Source organism: Bos mutus, chromosome 10, assembly GCF_027580195.1.
Source record: "Bos mutus isolate GX-2022 chromosome 10, NWIPB_WYAK_1.1, whole genome shotgun sequence".
In the NCBI taxonomy this organism is placed as follows: Eukaryota; Metazoa; Chordata; class Mammalia; order Artiodactyla; family Bovidae; genus Bos; species Bos mutus.
Window position 1 is genome coordinate 50,154,811 of NC_091626.1, and position 21,638 is coordinate 50,176,448.

General features: G+C 40.0%; 1 protein-coding gene across 1 annotated transcript in view; it reads left to right on the forward strand.

Annotated features, from left to right (window-relative positions):
• The window catches only part of TMOD2 (tropomodulin 2), a 55,862-nt gene extending 35,105 nt beyond the window's left edge, over nucleotides 1-20,757 (forward strand). Inside the window, exons 8-10 of the mRNA XM_070377899.1 lie at nucleotides 3,974-4,117; nucleotides 10,499-10,643; nucleotides 12,926-20,757. Coding sequence (XP_070234000.1) covers nucleotides 3,974-4,117; nucleotides 10,499-10,643; nucleotides 12,926-12,960 — 324 coding nt within the window. The 3' untranslated portion in view covers nucleotides 12,961-20,757. The remainder of the gene's footprint in view (nucleotides 1-3,973; nucleotides 4,118-10,498; nucleotides 10,644-12,925) is intronic.
• The last annotated feature ends 881 nt before the right edge of the window (nucleotides 20,758-21,638 follow it).

Genomic DNA, 21,638 nt, shown 5'->3' on the forward strand with positions numbered 1-21,638 from the left:
ATATTTATATTATATATTATTATATAAAATATAATATAGGCCCAAATGTATTAATAATATATTAAGATATATATTATTATATCAAATATAATAATCTGCTTGATCTAGTTTTCAATCCAACAACTATGTATTGCATGTACGCCTTGTGACAAGCACACCATACAACTGCAAGGAATAACTGTTATCCTTTAGAATGAAAAGAAAAGCCTCTTTCAGCCTTATACCTGGATGGCTTCACAAGGTCCAGCCCTCACCTGCTGACCCCAGATGGTTCCCCTTTCAGCTATGCTATCGTCAGGAAAGAACTGTTCTATAGGTTGAAGATTGGTTGATTATCCCACAGGCAGCAGAGATATTCAGACTGTGATTATGGCTGAACAACTCAGTGTTGAGAATTACAAATCAGCATTAAAGCAAGAGCTTGGAGACTCTTTTCTATGTAAGGTTCAGAAATAGACTCTACAAAATACTTGTGGGATTATAGTGAATACAGACAAAATATGTGGATGTGAGATGACATTATCCCCATTTTACAGATGTGGCAACTGAGGCTCAGAGTTTGAGTGTCTTAACTAAGATTACCCAGCTTGTGACCAAGCCAGGAAGCAAATTTAAGTGATCTGTAGTCAAATTCAGTTTACCATGCTCCAAGTATTTCCATATAATCACTCCTATAGCAGGGAGTGTTAATGAAACTTGCCACACTAGTGAATGCCAATGTAGAGAAAAGGTCCAAATATGTTATTTTTTAATGCTGTTATTAATAGGGATGCCACATAAAAATCAGAAGTTTAGGACAGCACTATCAAATAAAAATAAAATGAGAACCACAAATGTAAGCTACACATGGACCTTTAAATTTTCCAGTAACCACATTAAAAAAAAATGGGTGGAATTAAATTTAATAATATATTTTATTTAAACCACCATATCCAAAATACCATCATTTCAAAATGTGTATGTAATGAGGTCTTTTGCAGTATTTTTTCCATACTACATCTTTGAAATCCCATGCATTTTAATATTTACACACATCTCAGTTCATAAGAGGCACTTTTCAAGGCCTCCATAGCCACGTGAGTCCTGTGGCTACCGCCTGCGAGGGTACAGATTTGGACAGAGCAGGAAACTGCAATTTCCTCACAACACTGTGAAGTACAGAAAGCAAACCTTCTCTTTAAAAATGTATTTCTACACTATTTATATAACCTTTAAGAAATCTAGTCTTGGTTTCACTAACGTTATTATCCCCAGCACATGTAATAGATGCTCAAATATTTGCTGAACTGCAGTGAACCTGGGCCTGGAGCCCAGGCTTGTGTTTGGCTGGGTCTCTCTTCCCTGTTTTGTTCGGTATAAGAAAAGTGTTTTCTCCAGTTTAAAAGAAATTGGCAAGATCGTGGCTACTTGCCAATAGGTCCTGCAAGTTTTTTATAAAGGCCTAATTGCTCTGACATTTTGTTATTCTAATAGCAGAAGTAAATCCCAAAGCTTGGAGAATCCATAAGGAAAGACCTGATACATTCCTTTTTGGGGCTCTAATTAAAATGTGTACATTTACTTCTAATTAAAGACCTAGCACTGAATAAATACACTTTAATTTACATGGTGTACACTAACATCAATGCAAACCCTTGAGCTTTCCTTGTAGTTCAAACAAGTGCTTGACTAATACACAGGATTATTCTTCTAGTCCAGTGGCTCTCAACTCAGGGTGATTCTGCCCTCCAGGGAACATTTGGCAGTGTCTGGAGATATTTTTGGTTGTCATGACTGGGAGGGTACTGTTGACATTTTGTGGGTCTCAGAGGCTGCTAAACCTCCCACAAGACACAGGATACCTCCCACAACAAAGAATTCTCCAGCCTCAGATGTCGATAGTCTCAAGGTTGGAAAACCTGTTCTTGTCCCAAGTTGAAATCCTTCTCTTCCTTCTTCTTGTCCTTTCTGTCATAAAAACAGAGTTCAGCAGTTCCTTGTTCTTCTCCCGAGAGCAATCACTGTTAGCAGTTTGTTTTCCATTCCTTTTGTTGTTGTCTATATGATTTCAATTAAAGTGATTTTGAATCCTGGCTGAACATTAGTCACTGAAGAGCTTTTGAAAAATGCAGTCAACTACAATAATAAACTACAATAATAATAAAAAAAATCAACTACAATAATAAAAAGCAAAACAAAGCAGCTGTCTAGGCCACAGTCTGAGATTCTGATTTAATTCATCTGGTGGGGCCCAAGCACTGGTATATTTTTCTAAAGCGTCCAGGTCATTCTAGTGTGCAACCAGGTAGAAATGCACTAATACATATGCACTTTTATTTTTGATTTATTATCTCAGATAGTTTTTGATTCTCCATTAGAAAATATTGGGCAACTCTTTACTCTCTCTTCTTTCTACTTCATCTTCCTTTTCTAGCTCTAAATTGTAGTTATTCTATTGTTTCACACCTTTGAGCTTTATATACTTTGTCTCATTATATTCAGTTAGGTGTATAGATTGACACCAAAAAAAAAATTAGAACTTATCACTAGCATTTATAATTATCTGGCTGTATAAATATATTAAAGCCTCTGTTCTATGGGCCTTAAAGTCTAGTGACTAATGGCAGTCTGATTCTTGTTTCTCTGTGAGCAGATCACAGTATTTTTTCTTTCTCTATTTTCTTTCTGTCTTATTTTGAAGTAGGTGGAGAGAATTGATAACATTTAGAAGTTTTACATATTTCTGTTCTCTGAATATTCTGTGTTCCCTGCATAGCATGCTGACCTGTTTCGTGAACTCAACTTTTCTCTCCTGATGTTGGTTTTCCTGTTAGGTCTAGCAGTCATTGTTTGCCTGTTCATAGTTCCAAATACAGAACAAAATTGATTTGTGTAAACTGGGACTATTTCCGCTGCAGTTATGTAGATCTGGTTCACCAAAAGACCTATCCCTTAAAAGGGAAGCCCCTTTAGATTTCTCCATTTGTTACCATCTGGCAGGCCATACATTTTATTTAGTAATTATTGACTCCGCCTCTCCTGCTGAAATATAAGCTCCCTAAAACAGGAATTTTGTTTTCTCTACAGCTAGCACAAAGCAGAAGCCTGACACATAATCTTTTCTAAGTGAATGAGTGAATAAATGAACGAATGAGTGAGTGCTTTTGTAAGCAGGCAGATGAGTTGATGAGCCGCCTTCTCTGTAGTGTGTGTATGAGAAGCTAGCAGGCAACCGGGGAGTCCTTGGCAACTGCTCAAGTTGGGAGGGCTTCCCTCTGGGAGGGACATGGTTCAGTGTATTTCCATCCTGGGCATTGCCATCTCTCCTGTCCCTTCTCCCACTCTGTATCTGGTGGAAGATCTGGGGGTGCCTCCATTTCTGCACTGCTTTACTCTTGGGACCCAGCACCCTCACCAAGCCTCTTCCTGGGAGATTTCTCACTGATGGCTGTACAGGCAGTTGCTCTTTTTCAGGGAAGCTTCAGGAAGAGCTGGTGTGCCCTCCACCTGCTCTCGCTGATCCACCTGTTCCTGTTTGTAGTGAGACACCCTAATTGGGGCTTCCCAGGCGGCACAGAACCCATTTGCCAGTGCAGGAGACTTAAGAGATGTGGGTTTGATCCCTGAATCGGGAAGATCCCCTGGAGAAGGGCATGGCAACCCTCTCCAGTATTCTTGCCTGGAGAATTCCATGGACAGAGGAACATGGAGGGCTACAGTCCATGGGGTCAAAAATAGTTGGACACAACTTAGCAACTAAACAACAACAATCTTTTTTTTTTTTAAATTTTGCAAGTATGTGGAATTTATAAATCTGAGCTGCTGAACCGAACTATTTTTATTGCATTTTTAAATTATTATCTTTGTTACTTGAAGGTATGATTTAACTAAGGTTTTCTTTAAGTACTGTAAAAAAATATTTAATGTGGTGGCGAGAAGTTTGGTAAATAAATCTTTAGAAACCCTAAAGGTTATTTCTTTTTCACATCATAAGGCCTTTGCAGATATGCTAAAAGTAAACAAGACCTTGAAAAGTCTAAACATAGAATCCAATTTCATCACTGGTGCTGGGATCCTGGCTCTTGTAGAAGCACTGAAGGAAAATGACACGTTGATTGAGATCAAGATCGACAACCAGGTGAGTTAACTCACAGGGTACATGTGAAAGGGAGGAGTACCATAATGGAGGGAGTTGACAAAGTTCTGTGAAAAAGTTTAATTTGATATTCTGGCTTCCTGGTAATTAGGACAGCTTCTGGCCTGTGGAGGGTGAGTGGGAGAACGTTTTAATAATTAAACAACGTCTAGTGGGGCAGCTTGGGACAGAAAGAGCCAGCCCTGGGCTGGTCAGGCACCGGAGGAAAGAGAGAGGAGACCGGCAGAGGTGTTGACAACAGCTTTGTTCGGCCTTTGTCATCCTTGCCTGTTAGTAGGAACCTTGGCGCAGTCCTGCTCCAGTCTTGCTGTTGCCTCTTACTGGGACTATGGAAAAAAAGCAGAGTAGCCACACCCAGAAACAGCCTCCCTGCCCTGGGTTGGAGGCTGTCAGAGCCAGGAAGCAATCCCAGGCTCCTCCTGTCTGGTGCTGACCATAGAGCCTATTTAAAGGAGTTGGGATTCTCGAAGACAGCCTGGTTTAGAGTGACAGGCCACACCCACAGTGTGATCACAGTCTCAGCTCTGCTGCAGCACTTCTTGGGGTCCAGGCAGCCAAAGCAAGCTGCTTTTCCCTGGAGACACCCCCTCCTGTACACTGAAGACCTCTTTTCCCAGCCTCAGCCTACAGAGTCTCTGGAGTTGCTCTACCGGCTTCAGCTGGCTCCTGCCTGCAAGCAACAACTCTCTGTTCTCAGCATGATGTCGTACCCTGTCCCTTTGGCTGCAGAGATGTGTCTGCCATGGGATTCAGGAAATCTGAAAGGTCTAGACACAATATAGTTGGAATAAAGAACCCTGGAATGGACCAGAAAGAGCGAACAGGGAGACTAGTGCTCCAAGCATCCCCTCTGTGGGGTGATGGGAAGGGCAGGGGGGGGAGTGTCCTCTGCATTTCTGGGAAAATCCCTGGTCTAGACACCACCCGAAACTATCACCTAAGCTTGGAAAGCCACGGAAGACCCATGAATAGCTCTCCTCTCCTTTATTTGGCTCCAGGACACATGGGCTGTTTCAGTGCTATATGAGTACATCCCAAATATTTCTTGAAACATACTTGTACTAAAAATTATTCATTGTCTAGTTGAAATTCAAATTTAATTTGAATTAATTAATTAGAGGTAGGTTAATCTATTCCTAGACTCCTCCTGAGGCTTGTTGCCAGGGGAGCAGGGGAGCCCCACCAGGAGACAGGCACCCTTTCAGTCTCACCCTCCCCAGAGGGCTGCATCATCAAAACAGCTTTCCTGTGCAGAGATGTGGAGTGAGTCCTCAGGAATGTGCACATGTGGCCGTACCCGCTCAGGAAGCTCACTCCTTGTATCCTGATGTGTGTCCAGCTGCTAGGCAATTAAGAGAAAATCATGAAGGGGTGGAGAGTAGGAAGACAAGCAAGAGGGAAATAGGAAGGGAGTAAAAAGGAGTGATGGTTCAGGGATGTGTATCAAATAGACTAGTATCAGGAAGAAGTTAAGAGGACTCCTGGTAAATGTTTCCAGGAGAGCTAAGACAGAAGTGGATACCTTGTTCCAAAGCAGGTTTAACTTTCTGTGTTGGTTTAGGCCATTGTGAAACCCCTCATCTGAAATAATGTCCCAGATACTGTTTCTAGTTCCTCTTAAGATATTTAATACTACTTAGTTAGGGTTGCCAGATAAAATATAGTTAAATTGGAATTTCAGATAAACAAGAGTTTTTAATACAAGTGTGTCCCATGAAATATTTGGGATGTACTCATACTGAAAAATTGTTATTTTATGAAATTCAAATTTAACCACGTGTCCTGTATTTTTATTTGCTAAATCTAGAAACTTTATACCTAGTAAATGAGCTGAAATCCTGAAAATTTAGAGTACCTTTTAAGAATGCATGTGGGGGTTTCCCTAGTGGCTCAGTGGTAAAGAATCTGTCTGACAATGCAGGAGACACGGGTTCGATCCCTAGTCCAAGAAGAGCCCACTTGCCACGGAAAAACTAAGCCCATGTGCCACAGCTACTGACCCTGTGCTCTGGAGCCCACGAGCCACAACTACTGAGGCCATGTGCCACAGCTGCTGAAGCCTGCACACTCTAGAGCCACTCTAGAGTGCTCCACGAGAGAAGCCACTGCAATGAGAAGCCTGTGGACCACAATAGAGAGTAGCCCCTCTCTACTCACCACAGAATTGGAGAAGGAAATGGCAACCCACTCCAGTGTTCTTGCCTGGAGAATCCCAGGGACGGCAGAGCCTGGTGGGCTGCCGTCTATGGAGTCACACAGAGTCGGACATGACTGAAGTGACTTAGCAGCAGCAGCAGCACTCACCACAGAGTAGAGAAAAGCTCACCACTAGAGAAAAGCCCACATCAACAAAGACCCAGCACAGCCAGAATAAATAAATAAATAAAAGGGTTTTTTTTTAATGCATGTGAAGAAGACCCTGACATACAATGTCCAAACTTGCACTGAAGCATCAACCTCCACCTCCTCCTTAGTCAGCTCAGAAGGGACTTGTGTCCTTTTTCAACTTTCATTTCCTAATTTGCCTCTGAAATGGGTTCTCTTCACTTGTGACAAGAGGATTAAGTTCTTGTCTGGAAAAATTATTTGCTTTATTTCCAGAAGGAGGAAATTCAGAGTCAAAACCTGTCTTCCATCCAAATTTTATTGTTGACTCACAGTGTTCTTGCCTGGAGAATCCCAGGGACAGGGGAGCCTGGTGGGCTGCCGTCTATGGGGTCGCACAAGTCGGACATGACTGAATCGATTTAGCAGCAGCGGCAGCATAGACTGTTAGAAGCAGACCTCAGTTTCCTTATCTGTATGATGAAGGGTCTGAAATAAAATAATCTCTAAGACAGTGTCTCAGGCAGGAGCAGCAGCTGAGACCAATTTAGCACCATTGCAGCAGGCACCTCCACCAAAGCTAAGGCCTGCAGAAAATCCTGCACTGGGGTGGCTGCCGTGGCTAGGCTCCAGGTAAACAAGCTGTGATTGAATCAGGTGCCCCTGTGAGAAGAACAATCAGTGATGCGTATTAGTGAAACAGATGGGTAACTGCTGAATGAATCTGCGTAGAGAAAAGTGGTCACTTCAAAAAAGGTGATCTGAAGAACCGTATGCTTAAATTTTGTTTCTTTTTCTTTGTATTTAGTGACTTAAAAAAAGAGAAATATATCCAAATTATAAGAAATTTTGGTGCCCATTTATTGCCCTAGGTTTATATAACACAAGACATCTCAAAAAAGAAAAACAAAAAAAAAAAGACTCAGGCTGAGAAAGATGCTCTATGCTGTATTATTTCCTCACCTTCTTTTATATGCCCTTTTCCCAATATAATTGTCTTCAGATCTTATGTCCTTTATATACACCATCGCATGCCCAACCTGTGTGTTACCCAAATCTAGGACTCCAGATGCCTAAGCTTTGTGAAAGGAAAGAGAGGGACTTTATGTCACCCTCCTTGGTCAGCTACCTCCACCCTTAGCACCTGTGCCGTACCCCGGGCACATAAGTCGTAACTACGGCAGCCCTGACCTAGGTCTCAACTCCTAGTCCAGTCCTGCTTTTCCAAAGTGTGGGTTTCCCTGGTGGCTCAGATGGTAAATAACCCACCTGTATAATGCGGGAGACCTGGGTCTTCAACCCCTGGGTTGGGAAGATCCCCTGGAGGAGGGCATGGCAACCGGCTCCAGTATTCTTGCCCAGAGAATCCCATGGACAGAGGAGCCTGGTGGGCTACAGTTCATGGCGTCGTGTCATGAGCTAAAGTTGCTCATGAAGCGTTGAGGTCAGTATCTCTTAACATTTTTGCTGCCTCTCCCTCCCATAACCTTACATTGCCGATTGCTGAGCACACTAATCTCTATGTTGTGGATATCCAGAATTGTTATTGTCTGACTGGAAGTATCACATTTTGTTCTTTTCTTGAGGAAAAACTCATTTGATAGGTTGCTGGATGAAAAAGAGGAGCAGAGTTAATCCTTAGAACTTGCCTAGGACATAGAAATTCCTTCACTAACTTTTCTTCCTCATGTACTCAGTACTTAAATTTTCCAAATTTAAAAGGTATATATATTAAAATATATGTTTCAATATAGTATTATATTTAAAAGGTATTATAATAATATATAATTTAATGTATTTAACTGATATGTAATTTAATACATTTAATCAAAATTGCGTGAGTCAGGCACAGACATAGTCTTGGCAGAACTATAGGGTCCAGAAACACAGCCTAGTACACCTGAGAATTTTGCAGCAAGGTAGCATTTTAACTCAGTAGGGGAACAAATTAAGTAAAAGGTGGTGGGACTACTCACTAGCATTTTTAAAAAATTTTATTGGAGTATAGTTGATTTACAATGTGACTCTCCAGCATTTTGGAACAAAATGACATTGGGGCTATATCTTAATCATTCTGCTAAAATTCATTCCAGGTAAAATGAAGATTTAAATATTAAAATATATGAAATCATAAAACAAATGAAAGAAACCAGAAGTGGAGAGGTTTCCTCAGCATGACATAGAATCTAAGAGACACTAATTTGACCATATGAAAATGAAAAATGGTCTTGTAATCAAAAGGAAAGTCAAAAGACAAACTGAGCAAAATTTTTTCATCATTTTTGACAAAAAGCTAATTTCCTAATGTATAAATTTTAAAAACAGGAACCACAAGCTGGGAGAAAAATATACAAATGACAGGTTGGTAATTTCCAAAGAAATACAAATGCATAAGAAAATTAATTGTTCTTAGTCATAATTTGAGAAGTGCAAGTTAAAGCAATTAAATATAAGTGAAATACATTCTTACCCCTTGGATTGAAAAAGATGAAAAAGATTCATAATATTCCATGTTGGCTAGAGTAGGGAAAACTAACTTTCTGACCCTATCAGCAGGAGTACAAATTGTCATAACCTTTGAGGGTAAGTCAATCATTTATCAACATTTGAAAAATGCTTCCTCTTGGAGCCAACTATCATGTACCCTACAGGCACACTGGCAGAAATGCCCCAGGACATATTGGTACTTTGTGTACAAGGGAAGTTCACCACAGCCTTGTTTGGAACTGTAAGAATGGAAAGCAGTGTAAGTCAGTAGGATGTAGCTAAATCAAGTATGATCACTTACTACAATGGAATGCTATGCAGTTGTTCACAAGGATGAGGAAAACATATATTTACCCACATGAAATGATGTTCCTAATGTTAAATGAAAAATAAAAAACCCTAGAATAATATGCTGAAAGTGAAAGTCGCTCAGTCCAGTCTGACTCTTTGTGGGTCGCCTGCCAGGTTCCTCTGTCCGTGGAATTCTCTAGGCCAGAATACTGGAGTGGGTAGCCATTCAGCCATTCCTTTCTCCAGGGGATCTTCCCAACCCAGGGACTGAACCCAGGTCTCCCACATTGAAGGCGGATTCTTTACCGTCTGAGCCACCAGGGAAACCCAGAATAATACTCTAGTGTAATCCATTTATATGAAGAAAACATAGACATTACATGTGATTACACGGACATGAATGCACAGAAAATGTTTCGAAGACTACATGCCAAACTGACTTTCTTCATGGGAATTGGGAGTCTGGTGGAAGGGAGCTTTTTATTTTATATTTTTTTGTCTTTTCTTTGTAGTTTTTAAAAAAATTAATGATAGACTATGGAAAAAATGTACTATGTTCCTTAAATTTATCTATGGATTCCTATATTTACATGCCCCCATTTTAAACCCTACTTTTAAAATTATTGTTCTGTTTCTCAAAAAACAAGCAAAAGCAAAAATACTCTTTCCACCACTTAAAAAAACAGAGAATTTTCTGTAGCCCAATAACCCATTTAGTGTTTGATAGTGTTTGATAATTCACCTGGCCATGGTTCAAACCACACTAATAAAACCTCTTGAGGATCTTCTACTGAGACTCTGTTCTGAGAGAATGGCCACCCATCTAGTTGATGATCTTCAGATATCTTTGGATATGGATCCCAGAATAGAAGATTTTTTAACTGGATTGATTGCTATAAGACTGTCACTATTAAAAAAAAAAAAAATCCTTTGTTTAAACAACAGATACTGGGGTAAAGTGGAAACACCACATGTTAATTTTGCTTTAATTTTATATCTGGAATTGTCATTTCTTTCTTAAATAATTTGCCTAGTCTTTTCAATTTAACATGCCAGCAGATTCAGCTGCCTGTTGGATTTTGCTTTTAAACAAGGAACAGGTGTATGAGAGAAAATATCTCAAGTGACTTTGTTTCAAATTGAGACTTTTGCCTTTTTGTCCAACAAATAGCTGTACATCTTTCCATGCATAGTTAATGTGAGTAACTATTTCCTCTTCTTTCTTGGCCATCTTCTGTTTGTGTCCACATCTGCAATCAGAGACAGCAGTTGGGAACAGCCGTGGAGATGGAAATTGCCCAGATGCTGGAGGAGAATTCCAGGATCCTCAAGTTTGGATATCAGTTTACCAAGCAAGGACCACGAACAAGAGTGGCAGCTGCCATCACAAAGAATAATGACCTGGGTAATGCAGGCATAATATGTGCTGTTAGTAATTACAAGAGCAGGATGGCCATTCATTTCTCCACTTCAGATATAACATCTCACAGATAGATAACCATTCCACTGGCCTTTGGTGTCAGCCCTTCATCGGAAGTATATTATTACATTGTCATAGGAATCCACATTATCTTTACAGTGTTTACGTTTTATCGTGGCATTCTTTCAAGAGAAAATTTTTTTCCCAAGCAGCCTTTGATTTTTACTTGGTTTCCTTTGTATATTTATTTCTCCTTTACTTACTTCTTATGTGTAATCATCCTCTGTTGTTAATCTACACCGGAAAGTGGACACAGTGACATGGAAATTCCCAGTTCATTTATGTTTGACTCCTGTGTTTTTGTACTTGTGTGTAAGTATGGTTATGTCTGATACCTTGGTGATTTACATGTGAAATGACCTAGTAGAGCTATGTTTTATAACGGTTAAACTCAGAAGTAGCTTTTTCAGTTAGTCCCTCTTTTATCTTTCCTCCTACCCACTCTTTTGTGACTTATGTTAGAATGAGATGGGGAATGTCCTGGTCAACCACAGTGAAAAAGAATGGCACCGATTGGGAAGGCTTGATCTGGGGACATCCTAGCCACCTGAAACAGTGTAGAAAAAGACCATCCAGGTACCAGCAGTCCACTTGGCAAGTAGCCTGCCAATAACAGGCTTCAGTCCTCAATAGAGGTATGGGGCAGAATGCCAGGCCTTAGAGAAACTGGACAAGGTGTCCCACCAAGTACATTGCTGACCTTGGGGAGGGTTCAGATGGTAGACAAAGTGGAAGCTAAGGGTTAGAACTGTCAGAGGCAGGTGAACGTTAGTGTGCAGGTCCCTGCCCACACATGCTTACCCTCAGCCCTGAAGCCCAGCCAAGGTGCAGTGAATGGCACCCAGAGGGTGGCTGGGCATACGGCGGTGCTCACCTCCGAGGTGCAAAGGGTGAGGCGCAGTGGGCAGCAAACGGGAATGCTTAGAGCAGCAGTCAGAAGATACCTGGGAAAACACGAAGGTCCTCCTCTGAACAAAGAAAAATAGGCAAAACTGGAGGTTTAGAGGAAATGGAGAGGCGATCCTGAGCCCAAGAGCAGCAATCATGGGAATAGCTTTTGTCAGATTTTCTGCATCTGAGGCAGGAGCAGTCTGGATTATGTAAAGTGAGGAGATGAGATAGGGCACAGCCCAAGGCACTTTTTTTTTTTTTTTTTTTTTTTTGCCAAATCCAGAAAGATTAGAGCAGTCCTCTTCCTGCCCACCAGAGGAGCCTGCAGGTAGGGATGTGAAAGGGGAAAGAAGGTTGTAGAAGTTGGGATAGGCAGTCAGGCTAGCTCCTTTGTTACTAAGTACCAGATTACAGGGGGCTTCCCAGGTGGCTCAGTGGGTCAAGAATCTGCCTATGACACAGGAGATGTGGGTTCGATCCCTGGGTTGAAAAGATCCCCTGGAAGAAGGCATGGCAATCCAATCCAATATTCTTGCCTGGAGAATCCCATGGACAGAGGAGACTGGAGGAACCTGGCGGGCTACAGTCCACAGAGTTGCACAGAGGCTGAAGTGACTTGAGCACTCACACACTCACACTGGATTAAATGAACCTTAATCTCTGAGTTTGCTGACACCTGAATAACACCCTCCTTGTTGTTGTTGTTTTGCTCAGTTGTATCCGATTCTTTGCGACCCCATGGACTGTAGCCTGCCAGGCTCCTCTGTCCATGGAATTCTCCAGGCAAGAATATTGGAGTGGGTAGCCATTCCCTTCTTCAGCACGCCTTCCTTGGAGGTTGCTATTTTGAAGTTTCCATTTAAAACAGGTTTAGAAACTTTAAACTTCTGTTTGCAGCTCTTCCTGGTCTTCAATTCAAAATCAGAATTGTGAATGTATCATCCTAGGGAATTAGTTTTAGCCAGTTGGTGACTGAGTTTCACAGAAGCTGAGAAGACGTGCTGTGGATAAGTAAACAGGAGAGGTTCACCGTCTCATGGGTTTGTTTCAGATTTCTACTCCGTTGAAATTGGAAAGCTCTAAGATTCAAGTTCCCAACTATCAGATATAGCTTTATTTAAATGTAAATTCCACAAAGCACTGGGCTATTCGATCATTTCCATGTGTTGCCATGGATAATTATTGAAATTTTTGATAACTGTCCTCAAGCGTGTGGGATTGCTATTCTGTGTGATTATTGTTGTTTGTCTGAAATTTAAGGAATATTCCCTCTCCTTCATTTTGTCTTTTCAAACCTTTTTTTCTTTCTCATCTAGTTCGTAAAAAGCGAGTTGAAGGAGACAGAAGGTAAACTTCCATAAAAAGAGGCGAAGTTTCCCCACGGCAGCAATTTAAAAACAGAAGCTCTTCTTCTTCACTGGGACCATTTTATCAAAGGTTGTTCATTTCCATTAGCCAAGCAACTAATAATTTAACTGTTATTCTTTTTTAGTGCTACATATTTGTCTTGGATTTTTTAACATATGCAACTGCTTTATTTGTCCCTGGACACCTCTGGCGACTTGCACCAATGGATTTATGCAGATCTTAGTTGGTGACAGCAATCAAAAATGATTTAACCATTTTCATATTGGGTTATCTTGCTTTCTTATGTGAACTTTTTTTTTAACCATTGAAAGGAACTTAATATATAAATGTGTTTGTAACTGTGATTAAGATAGAGGCCTACCTCTGTTTACATGCTTAGCTTTGAGTTAGGCTAAATACAACAGAAGTGTTCTCCTGACCACATAAGAAGTTAGTATTGCCAATCTTTCACTGAGTGAGAAAATGTGACCAGCTTGGCACAAATTCTCCCTTAGTTCCAGAAAAGTCACTAAATGCAAATGCCCTGCTGGTTGAAGATCAGTGGTGTCATCCTCATAAAAAGAAGACAGCATTATGATACATAAACACAGCTTTAGCAAATAAGTATGAAATATTTATTCACCCACAAATATAGCTTTAAGCCAGATTCATGCATAGCAAAATGAATTAGCTACTTTTACTGATTATTGCACATACATTCGGTCTTTAACATCACTCTATGGATAACATTTTATAAAACTGTTAAAGTTTTCCAGCCATGATGGGAAATTTTTAAATTATAAGAGGAAAGCTTTTCAAATAGTACATTCTAAGTAAAACAGTAATAATTGCACTTCAAGGTTATCTGTTACACACGATTACATTATTTTGGCAGATTTTAGAAGCATTTATTGCTTTGTCTTTAGGGCAACAAGATCACAGGATGAGATATGAACGTTCAAGATAATTATGTAGATTTTGTTCACATGGCATGATCCATCCAGACATTTGCAAACATCAGGAAAAAATGTGAATTATTATTTATCCAGAGTTTGTCATCTCAAGGACAAAGCCTGTGAAAGTACAACTTCGATGACTGGCTGATAGATGCTTGAATCTTTTTTCCAGCAGCCAACAGTGTCATGTTAAGCTAAGGACATTTGTGACTGCAGCCTCTGGCACCAGCTCTTTGATTACTGTCAGTGCCTAAGGCTAGAATTAATGGCCCTCTGACATTGCCTTAGGCCCCTCTCCCTCCTCTTCCCCCTCCTTTCCTTCCAGTTCTTTCTCTTTCTTCTCTGTAATCCTGAGCCTTGTAAAGGTGGTGTCCTTCGTCTTGATGACACCTGGAGCTAAAGGAGTTGCTGACTCAGGCAGAGGAATTCACTAAGTAATTGAGTGTTCCTGAGTTGCTTGATAGCAATAAAATAAATAAATGGGAAAACAACTCATACATAATTCTAGTTAGTTTATAAAAGGCACAGAAACTGGAGAGAAAGTCCTTTCTTTAGCCACAAAAGTCTGTTGGGTTTTTCTGTAATATCTTTTCAACCAACTTTTTTGACCTTTAAATGAACTTTTTGACCAACCCAATAAAATTAGATATTTACTTGTAAGTGCCTACATCTCTAGCTCTAAAATCTTTTGAAAAAAAAAAAAGAAAAAAAACAAAATAAAATCCTTTAAGATGTAAGAATATTTTATTATACTTTTTGAGGGAATAATGAGCAGAGCATATTGAATTTTGGAAATCGCAAAGATTCTTTAGTTTTCTGCTAGATTTCCCTATCTATTAAAAAAAAAGTAGTAACTACTATTTGATTTTTTTTCTTTCCCTTTAGGTGTGGTATGTTGGAGCCAACTCATACAGGTTTCACCATTATTAAATTATCAAGAATCTTGAAAACTGGTTGCTAAGCACAACCATTATTAAAAATTAAATGGCATGCACTTACAATTAAATAATTATATATAAAAAAGTAATACTCAAAAATACATTTTGCCATTTTCGTACTCTTGAGATTATTTGCACCTATTGTGTTTTTGGCACAAATTTTTTTTGGCAGAAATACTGTATCGTGGTATGCTATTATACATCTCTCCCCAACTCGCTAGTTCTTCCCAACTAAGAAGTTCCATACTTCTTGTTGGTAGTTTGAAATTGATCATGGCATGGAAATTGATAAATGTTATAAATCAAGATTTTCCCCTATCTCACCTGTCCCCAGGTTGCTGGTTCATGCATCTACCATCAGCATAGCACTGGGTAAAATGTATACAGTTTTTCTTTTTTTTTTTTTTTTTGTATACATGTTTTGGTTACCATGTTGCCAAAGGGAAGAACACTTCTGTTTCTCAGTTGTCTTTCTCCTTTCCCTTCAGATTTGTTGCAAATATATTCAAGTGCAGAGTCCCTGACATGCCCCACTAAGTAAGGCTTTTTCCTTTCTGCTCTCATTTACTCTCTTTCTTGCTTTCTCCCCTAAGAAATCTTGGATCCTACACAGAGTATTCCCTGCAGCCCCAAGATACTGTTGTCCCAGGGCTAAAGGCAAACCCTGGCAGGAAGAAGGAAAAAGGTCAGGACTTGATGGTGACTGTGCTGCAGTTGTTGATAGTATTAAAGCAAAATAATGGGATATTGTCAAAACTTAGCACTGTTTTTAGCTTGCAAAATAGTTAGGTCAAATGTATATAGAATCTATTAAATCAAATATTTATTACTAATCAACTTATCATTACCTGTGTTTTTGAAGTAGCTTTAAAGGTGGCATTTCCATGAGTATTCACTTAACTATTAGAAGATAAATTTAGAGGGCCTATATATCATTTAATTAACCTAGGACTTCATTTCCCCATCTCTGCAGTGTATGTAAGTAGAAGTTCCTTCGTGATCCTGAGCATGGTTATCCCTTACCATCCATCATGGTGGAGCATAATGTATATACAATATCTTTATGCATATGCATTTTGTCAAATATTATGTCAAGATATTTGGCAGCATCTGGACAATTGATTGAAGGGAGGTCATCTTTCCCCAGACCACCTCCTTTCCCCTGTTAGACTTGTACAGGCCCACCCTAAGTGTAAAATCATTCACCTGGACTTACAGGCTCCTGTCACCAACACCCATCCCAGCATATGTGGAAGATAACTTTTTGGAGATATTCTGGAAGTCTAGAGAGATCATGTCATTAGTCCAGCACATCTCCCCATCTGCCAGAAGTGTGTAATGAAAGCTGCTTTATCCTCATCAGCACGATTAAATTCCTGCCTTTCATCTTAGTAGGGCATAATGTAAATAAATGTCATGTGAGTGTGTGCGTGTTGCCAAATATCTACCTGGGTATTTGGCTGCATCTGGACCACTGATTGAAGGGAGATACTCTCTCCCCAGCCCCATTTCCCTTGTTCTTTTTAGAGCTGCTTTAGGCCCAGGTTAAATATGAAATTACTCCCTAGAAATTGCAGCTTAAGTCACCAACCACCAAATTTCATAGCACTATGGAAGATAACTCTTAGGGAAGCTTGGAAATCATTTCATTGTTCCAGCACCAAGTCTCTCCATATGCCTGAAGTGTATGAGTGAAAGTGTTTTCATCTCCATCAACATGCTTAGGCCCCTTCCTTCAATTTTTGTAGGATATATTGTATATAAATATTTTGTACATTAAAGATTGCCAAATACTATAAAGGAGGTATTTGGCCAAAGCTGGACTCCTGAGTGAAGGGAGATGCTGTCTCCCAGTTCCTCTCCCCTCTCCTCTGTCAGAGTTGATGCGGGCCTAGGTTAGGTAGAGAATCGCTAACCTGAAGGGGCTCGTGCAACTCACCCATCTTAAAGCACGCACTTCATCTTACAATACAAGCCCATCTCCATTTAAAAACTCACAAAGCATCCCAATGCCTATACTCCTCAAAACAATTTCCGTAAGGGAAGCCTGGCACATCAAATCAAAAGAACGGCTGCTTCCCTTCCAGACAGAAATGTGGCCCCTGGCAGGGCACCAGCATTAAGGAAACCAGTGTGTTCTGAATAACTGCCATGAGAACATTTCAGTCAATCCTGAAACCGATTTAAGCATCAACATGCTTTAAGTGTAAGATAGCCCTTTAAAAGTTCCAAGAGTTTGAGGATATTTTCCTTTTTTGTGGTCATGATGTACTTAGCCCTCTTCTAGGCACTGTGAAGGAGACAGGAAGTGTAAGATTATTATAATTTGACCTGTGCTTCTGGGTTTTGGGGTAGAGTGCTCTTTTGGAAAGTAGATACCATTATTTAGCTCAAGTATTGATTGCATATGTAAAAACTAGCAGGGAGCTGTGAACACTGGGTTCTGTGCTGTGTTACCTATCCCCAGGAGAACTATTTCTGGAGTTGGGTTTGAAATCATGATTCTGTAGCTTCCTTCTTCTCTTCCACTAATGAAGCAATGATAGCTATATTCATTGTAATGAACAGAGAACTAAGAAATATTTTAGCTTTGCCTTCCAGTAACAGTAACAGTTTCCCCTTATTGCTCCTAATTTAAAACATCCCTGCCACTCACTGTGCCATCCTCAATACTCAAGGATGGAGACACATGCAAAGGAAAGGTGTGCGAATTCTTGGGAGCATCAGGCGTGCCCTCTGGACGAAAATCACATGATCAGGCCCCTGGTAACAAGCTGGAGAGAGAAAAGGACCCAGAATTTCAAGGATGTAGTCACTGTTCTTGCTCCCAACTCTAGGTCAGATCAAATTTTGTTTTGTGGTTCAGGAGTTTAGTAGTGTGGAGGGGCTAGGTGCTGTGGAGAAGGTAGATGGAAATTCATGTTTTTCCCTTGCCTAAGGGTAGAAGTAAGCTCTGCTCAGCTTACCTCTTTCTCCTCTGCCCGTAACAGCTATGATTAAACATTCAGAAGATGGATGGAGGAGGAGTGGCAAGGTTTGAATTTATAACCTGCCTGTTCTAGGAAGGTTGTACACATATCAGAGGTTATCCCAGTTCTGTGATGCATCGTTGACTTGGAGGAGGGTGAAGGAGACTAGACTTTTCTCTGACATCTTCCATGGTAGTCATTCTGAGCACATTGGCTCTGCTAGTTGGTATGGTGGAAGGGCACCATACTAACAGATTTGGAGACTGACTCCTAATCCCATCACCAACACTTAGCAGGTATATGATCATGGGCAATTCATTCAATTGCCTGACAATTATAGACTATATAGGGGGAAGAGCACTGGATTTGGAGTCAAGACACTTGACACTTGGCTCCATACTTTCTTAGCTGGGAGACTATGGGGCAAGTCACTCAGTCTCTCAAACCTAAGGTTCTTCAGTTATACTATAATGGGAATAACCTTCACTAACTACCTCACAGAGTTGTGGTGAGAATATATCAGCTATTGGGATGAAAACACGATACTGGAAAGGGCTACACAAAAGTGGGAGATCATTTTTTATTATCGATTCACTACTGTTTTCCACTGCCTCTTGAATCTGTTTTCTTCTAAGCAACAACTACATCTTTCACATCTTTTTGAATACGGGGAATTGAAGCGTGGGTATGATGTCGGGGACTGGAGTTATTTTAGTTTCAACATAGAAGTCGGAGAAGTGGTAGATAGGTGCTGTCGGTGTTAGACATACCAGTGAAGTGTGTATGTGGGGGGGTGGCGCATTTTCCTGGGCCATTTTGACAGCACCCTGGGATATGGTCAGGACCCTTGCAGAGAGCCTAAGGCTGGACACAGGGGGAAACAAACAGTAATTAAGAACTGAGGGGAGGGTCTGGAGCACCGCTGCTCTCCAGTGAGCTCTGTCACTACTCAGGGGGTGGGTTCGGCTAAGGCTTGAGGTGTGATTGGAGGCCTAGGAAAGAAGACTGTCGTTAGGGCCCCAGCAGCTGTGTAACAGGCTTGAGCCCTAATAACAAAGGGGAGAAACTATCACTTGTAAGGTCAGCTCTCCCAGGCATCAGCTGCTTTGTTATCACCAGCAACCTTAGCCCTGATCAGTATTATTTTCTGCTAAGATATTGAAACATAGCCTCAAGGGACTTTCATAAGCACTGGGAGGCAGGGACTGTCTCATGAATCTTTGCATCTTCAGTAGCATCTAGTAAGGTGCCTTGTACATAATAGGTGCTTAATAAATGTTGCTTGAATCGAAATGTCCTCCAGCCCCGCAAGAATCATGCTCCATTTGCCACCATGTGATACTTTTGGAAAATAAAACTGATTTCGATGTCAGCTCTGTGTGGCTTCCCTAGTGGCTCAGGCGGTAAAGAACCTGCCTGCAAAGCAGGAGACCTGGGTTTGATCCCTGGGTTGGGAAGATCCCCTGAGAAGGGAATGGCTGCCCATTCCATTATTCTTGCCTGAAGAATTCCATGGACAGAGGAGCCTGGTGGGGCTATAGTCCATGGGGTCACAAAGAGTGAGACAATTGAGCAACTAACACTCTCACTTTTTTCACTATGTCTGACTTTGGGCAGGTCTTTCATCTAATCTTCATTTCCTTTGTAAAATGAGTGAGTGGATTAGATGCTGTCTAAGGTCCCTTCCAGCTCCCAAATGTTACAATCCTGTGGTTCTCAATGTTTCTGTCACCTGTGAATGTGGGTGCTCTATGCCTCCCTTGTGGCTCCTTCTCTCCTCCGTAGGCTTTGTTCAGAGGAAGGGGTCTGAACATTCCACAGAGCTATTTCTTCCTCTTCAGTGGTTTTTACTGTCTTCAGAATAGTTCTAGAGAAGCAGCCTTTTCAAAAAGGACATTTTAAAATATATTTTCTCCTCAAAATTAGTAGCAAAAGAAAGAAGGAAATGTAAAGAAACTGAGCATAGTAAACATGGCATGTTTTTCATAGATTTTTATTTAAAGACGGAGAGAGTCTGAGCACATATCGACTGAATAATAGAAGCCAATCACACAGTACACTGTGCAACTGAGAGAAGCTTGTCCAGGATTAACACTTTCCCATGGATAATCTAAATGTGGATAGATAAGAATTGGCCATATGGTGAGATGGATAGAAGGTGTACTTTTAGAGGACATTTTATTTTAGTACCAAATTTTGCCAGTGACAATCTTTAGTTAAGAAAGAAATTCTTCAGAACTAAAATTCTCATCTCTGCCACTTTGCTTTTTAAAAAACCCCATTATATTCATGGAATAATATTTATATTTTAATTAAAACTTTATCTTAATTCTGTTTCATCTATTTAAAGAAAACAAGAGCATTTTTCATTGCATTAAAAAATGTAAAATACTTGCATGCTACCAGTGTGTAATACTTTCCCAGTTCAGATGCTTGTAATATGTGACTTGATGTGTCCCTGTATTATTTTGAAGAGAACAAAGGAAATAATACTTTGTAAGCTGTTTAAACTTATAATGGCAATATTTATTTGGCTAAGTGGTTATTGGAAAATGCACATAGTTTCGTTTTTCACTTTGAAACTTTCCAAAGGTAGATATTGATTATATTCATTAGGGAATTGAAAACTAATTTGCCTTTTAAATGTGAAATTGGACATTTTGTGGGAAATGTGTGAAAAAGCAAAATGTATGAAGCGTGAAGTACTTTTCCCATGATAATTAATAAGGATCCCAGGTGGCATAAATAGATGCAGTGTTTGACTCTTTGGAATTTGCCAGCCTGATCTAACGCTAAGGTAAATGTATACTGTTTTAATTAATCAATATCTTTCTGCTTTTAAAGATAATAATGTATTCATTTGTGTCTGGAATGAAATTTCCAAGTGAAAATGTACAGAACACTAGGAATTAATAAACTTTTCTTTTTAAAAATGAAAGCAAGGACTGATTTAATCTGGATAATTTTAAGACATCTGGTCTTTTTAAAATAAATGATTGGCACCGTGTTCTCATATTAGAAAAGTACATTTGCTAGAAAGGACCTTAGAGTGTCCCTATTATGAAGAAGATAAGAAGTAGACAGACAACCAGAAGTAGCCAGAGGAGAAACAAGACGTTATTATCAAAATGAAAATACACACACACATACAACATTCAGCTAAACAGTTCACATTTGTTACAATAAATGGGAACAAGAATACAGGTAACTCAAAGAGGTTTTAAGTGTTTTACCTTGAATTTTTTATATTAATTTTGGAATTGCTTTCTTTGTAAAGTAGGCTGGAATTCAAAACAGGGAACACTAAAAATAACAGTTACATTGTAAAGGCTTATCCTAGAAAAACAGGAAAACCTATTCTTTCTGCTGCCCTGTTGAACTATGCTCAAACTCTTTGTCACTTGGACTGATGACAAAGTCCAAGAAGAAGCATAGAAGGCCTGTGTCGAGTTTCTGGATTTGCTGTCTCACACCTGTTCATGGTCAAGGAAGTATAGTAATTATTTGAAGAATTCTCTTTCAGTCTATGGGGCTGTAATGAATAGGCATTACAGGTGTGCACTTTGGGATCAGAATCTGACTTCTGTTAGTTGTGTGAGTTTCTGCAAATTACCCAGCCTCAGTTTCTTCACTTCTAAAATAAGAATCACAACCCAGCTTCCCATTAGGGCTATCATGAGGATGCACATGTAAACATTTAGAGCAGTTCCTGGCATATAGAAGGCACTTAGATATTAGAAAAATTCTAACCTAAATAAGTATCCATGGATATTAATGACAAAGTTCTCCATTTTATGCTGACAGTGTTAGGAATTTAAG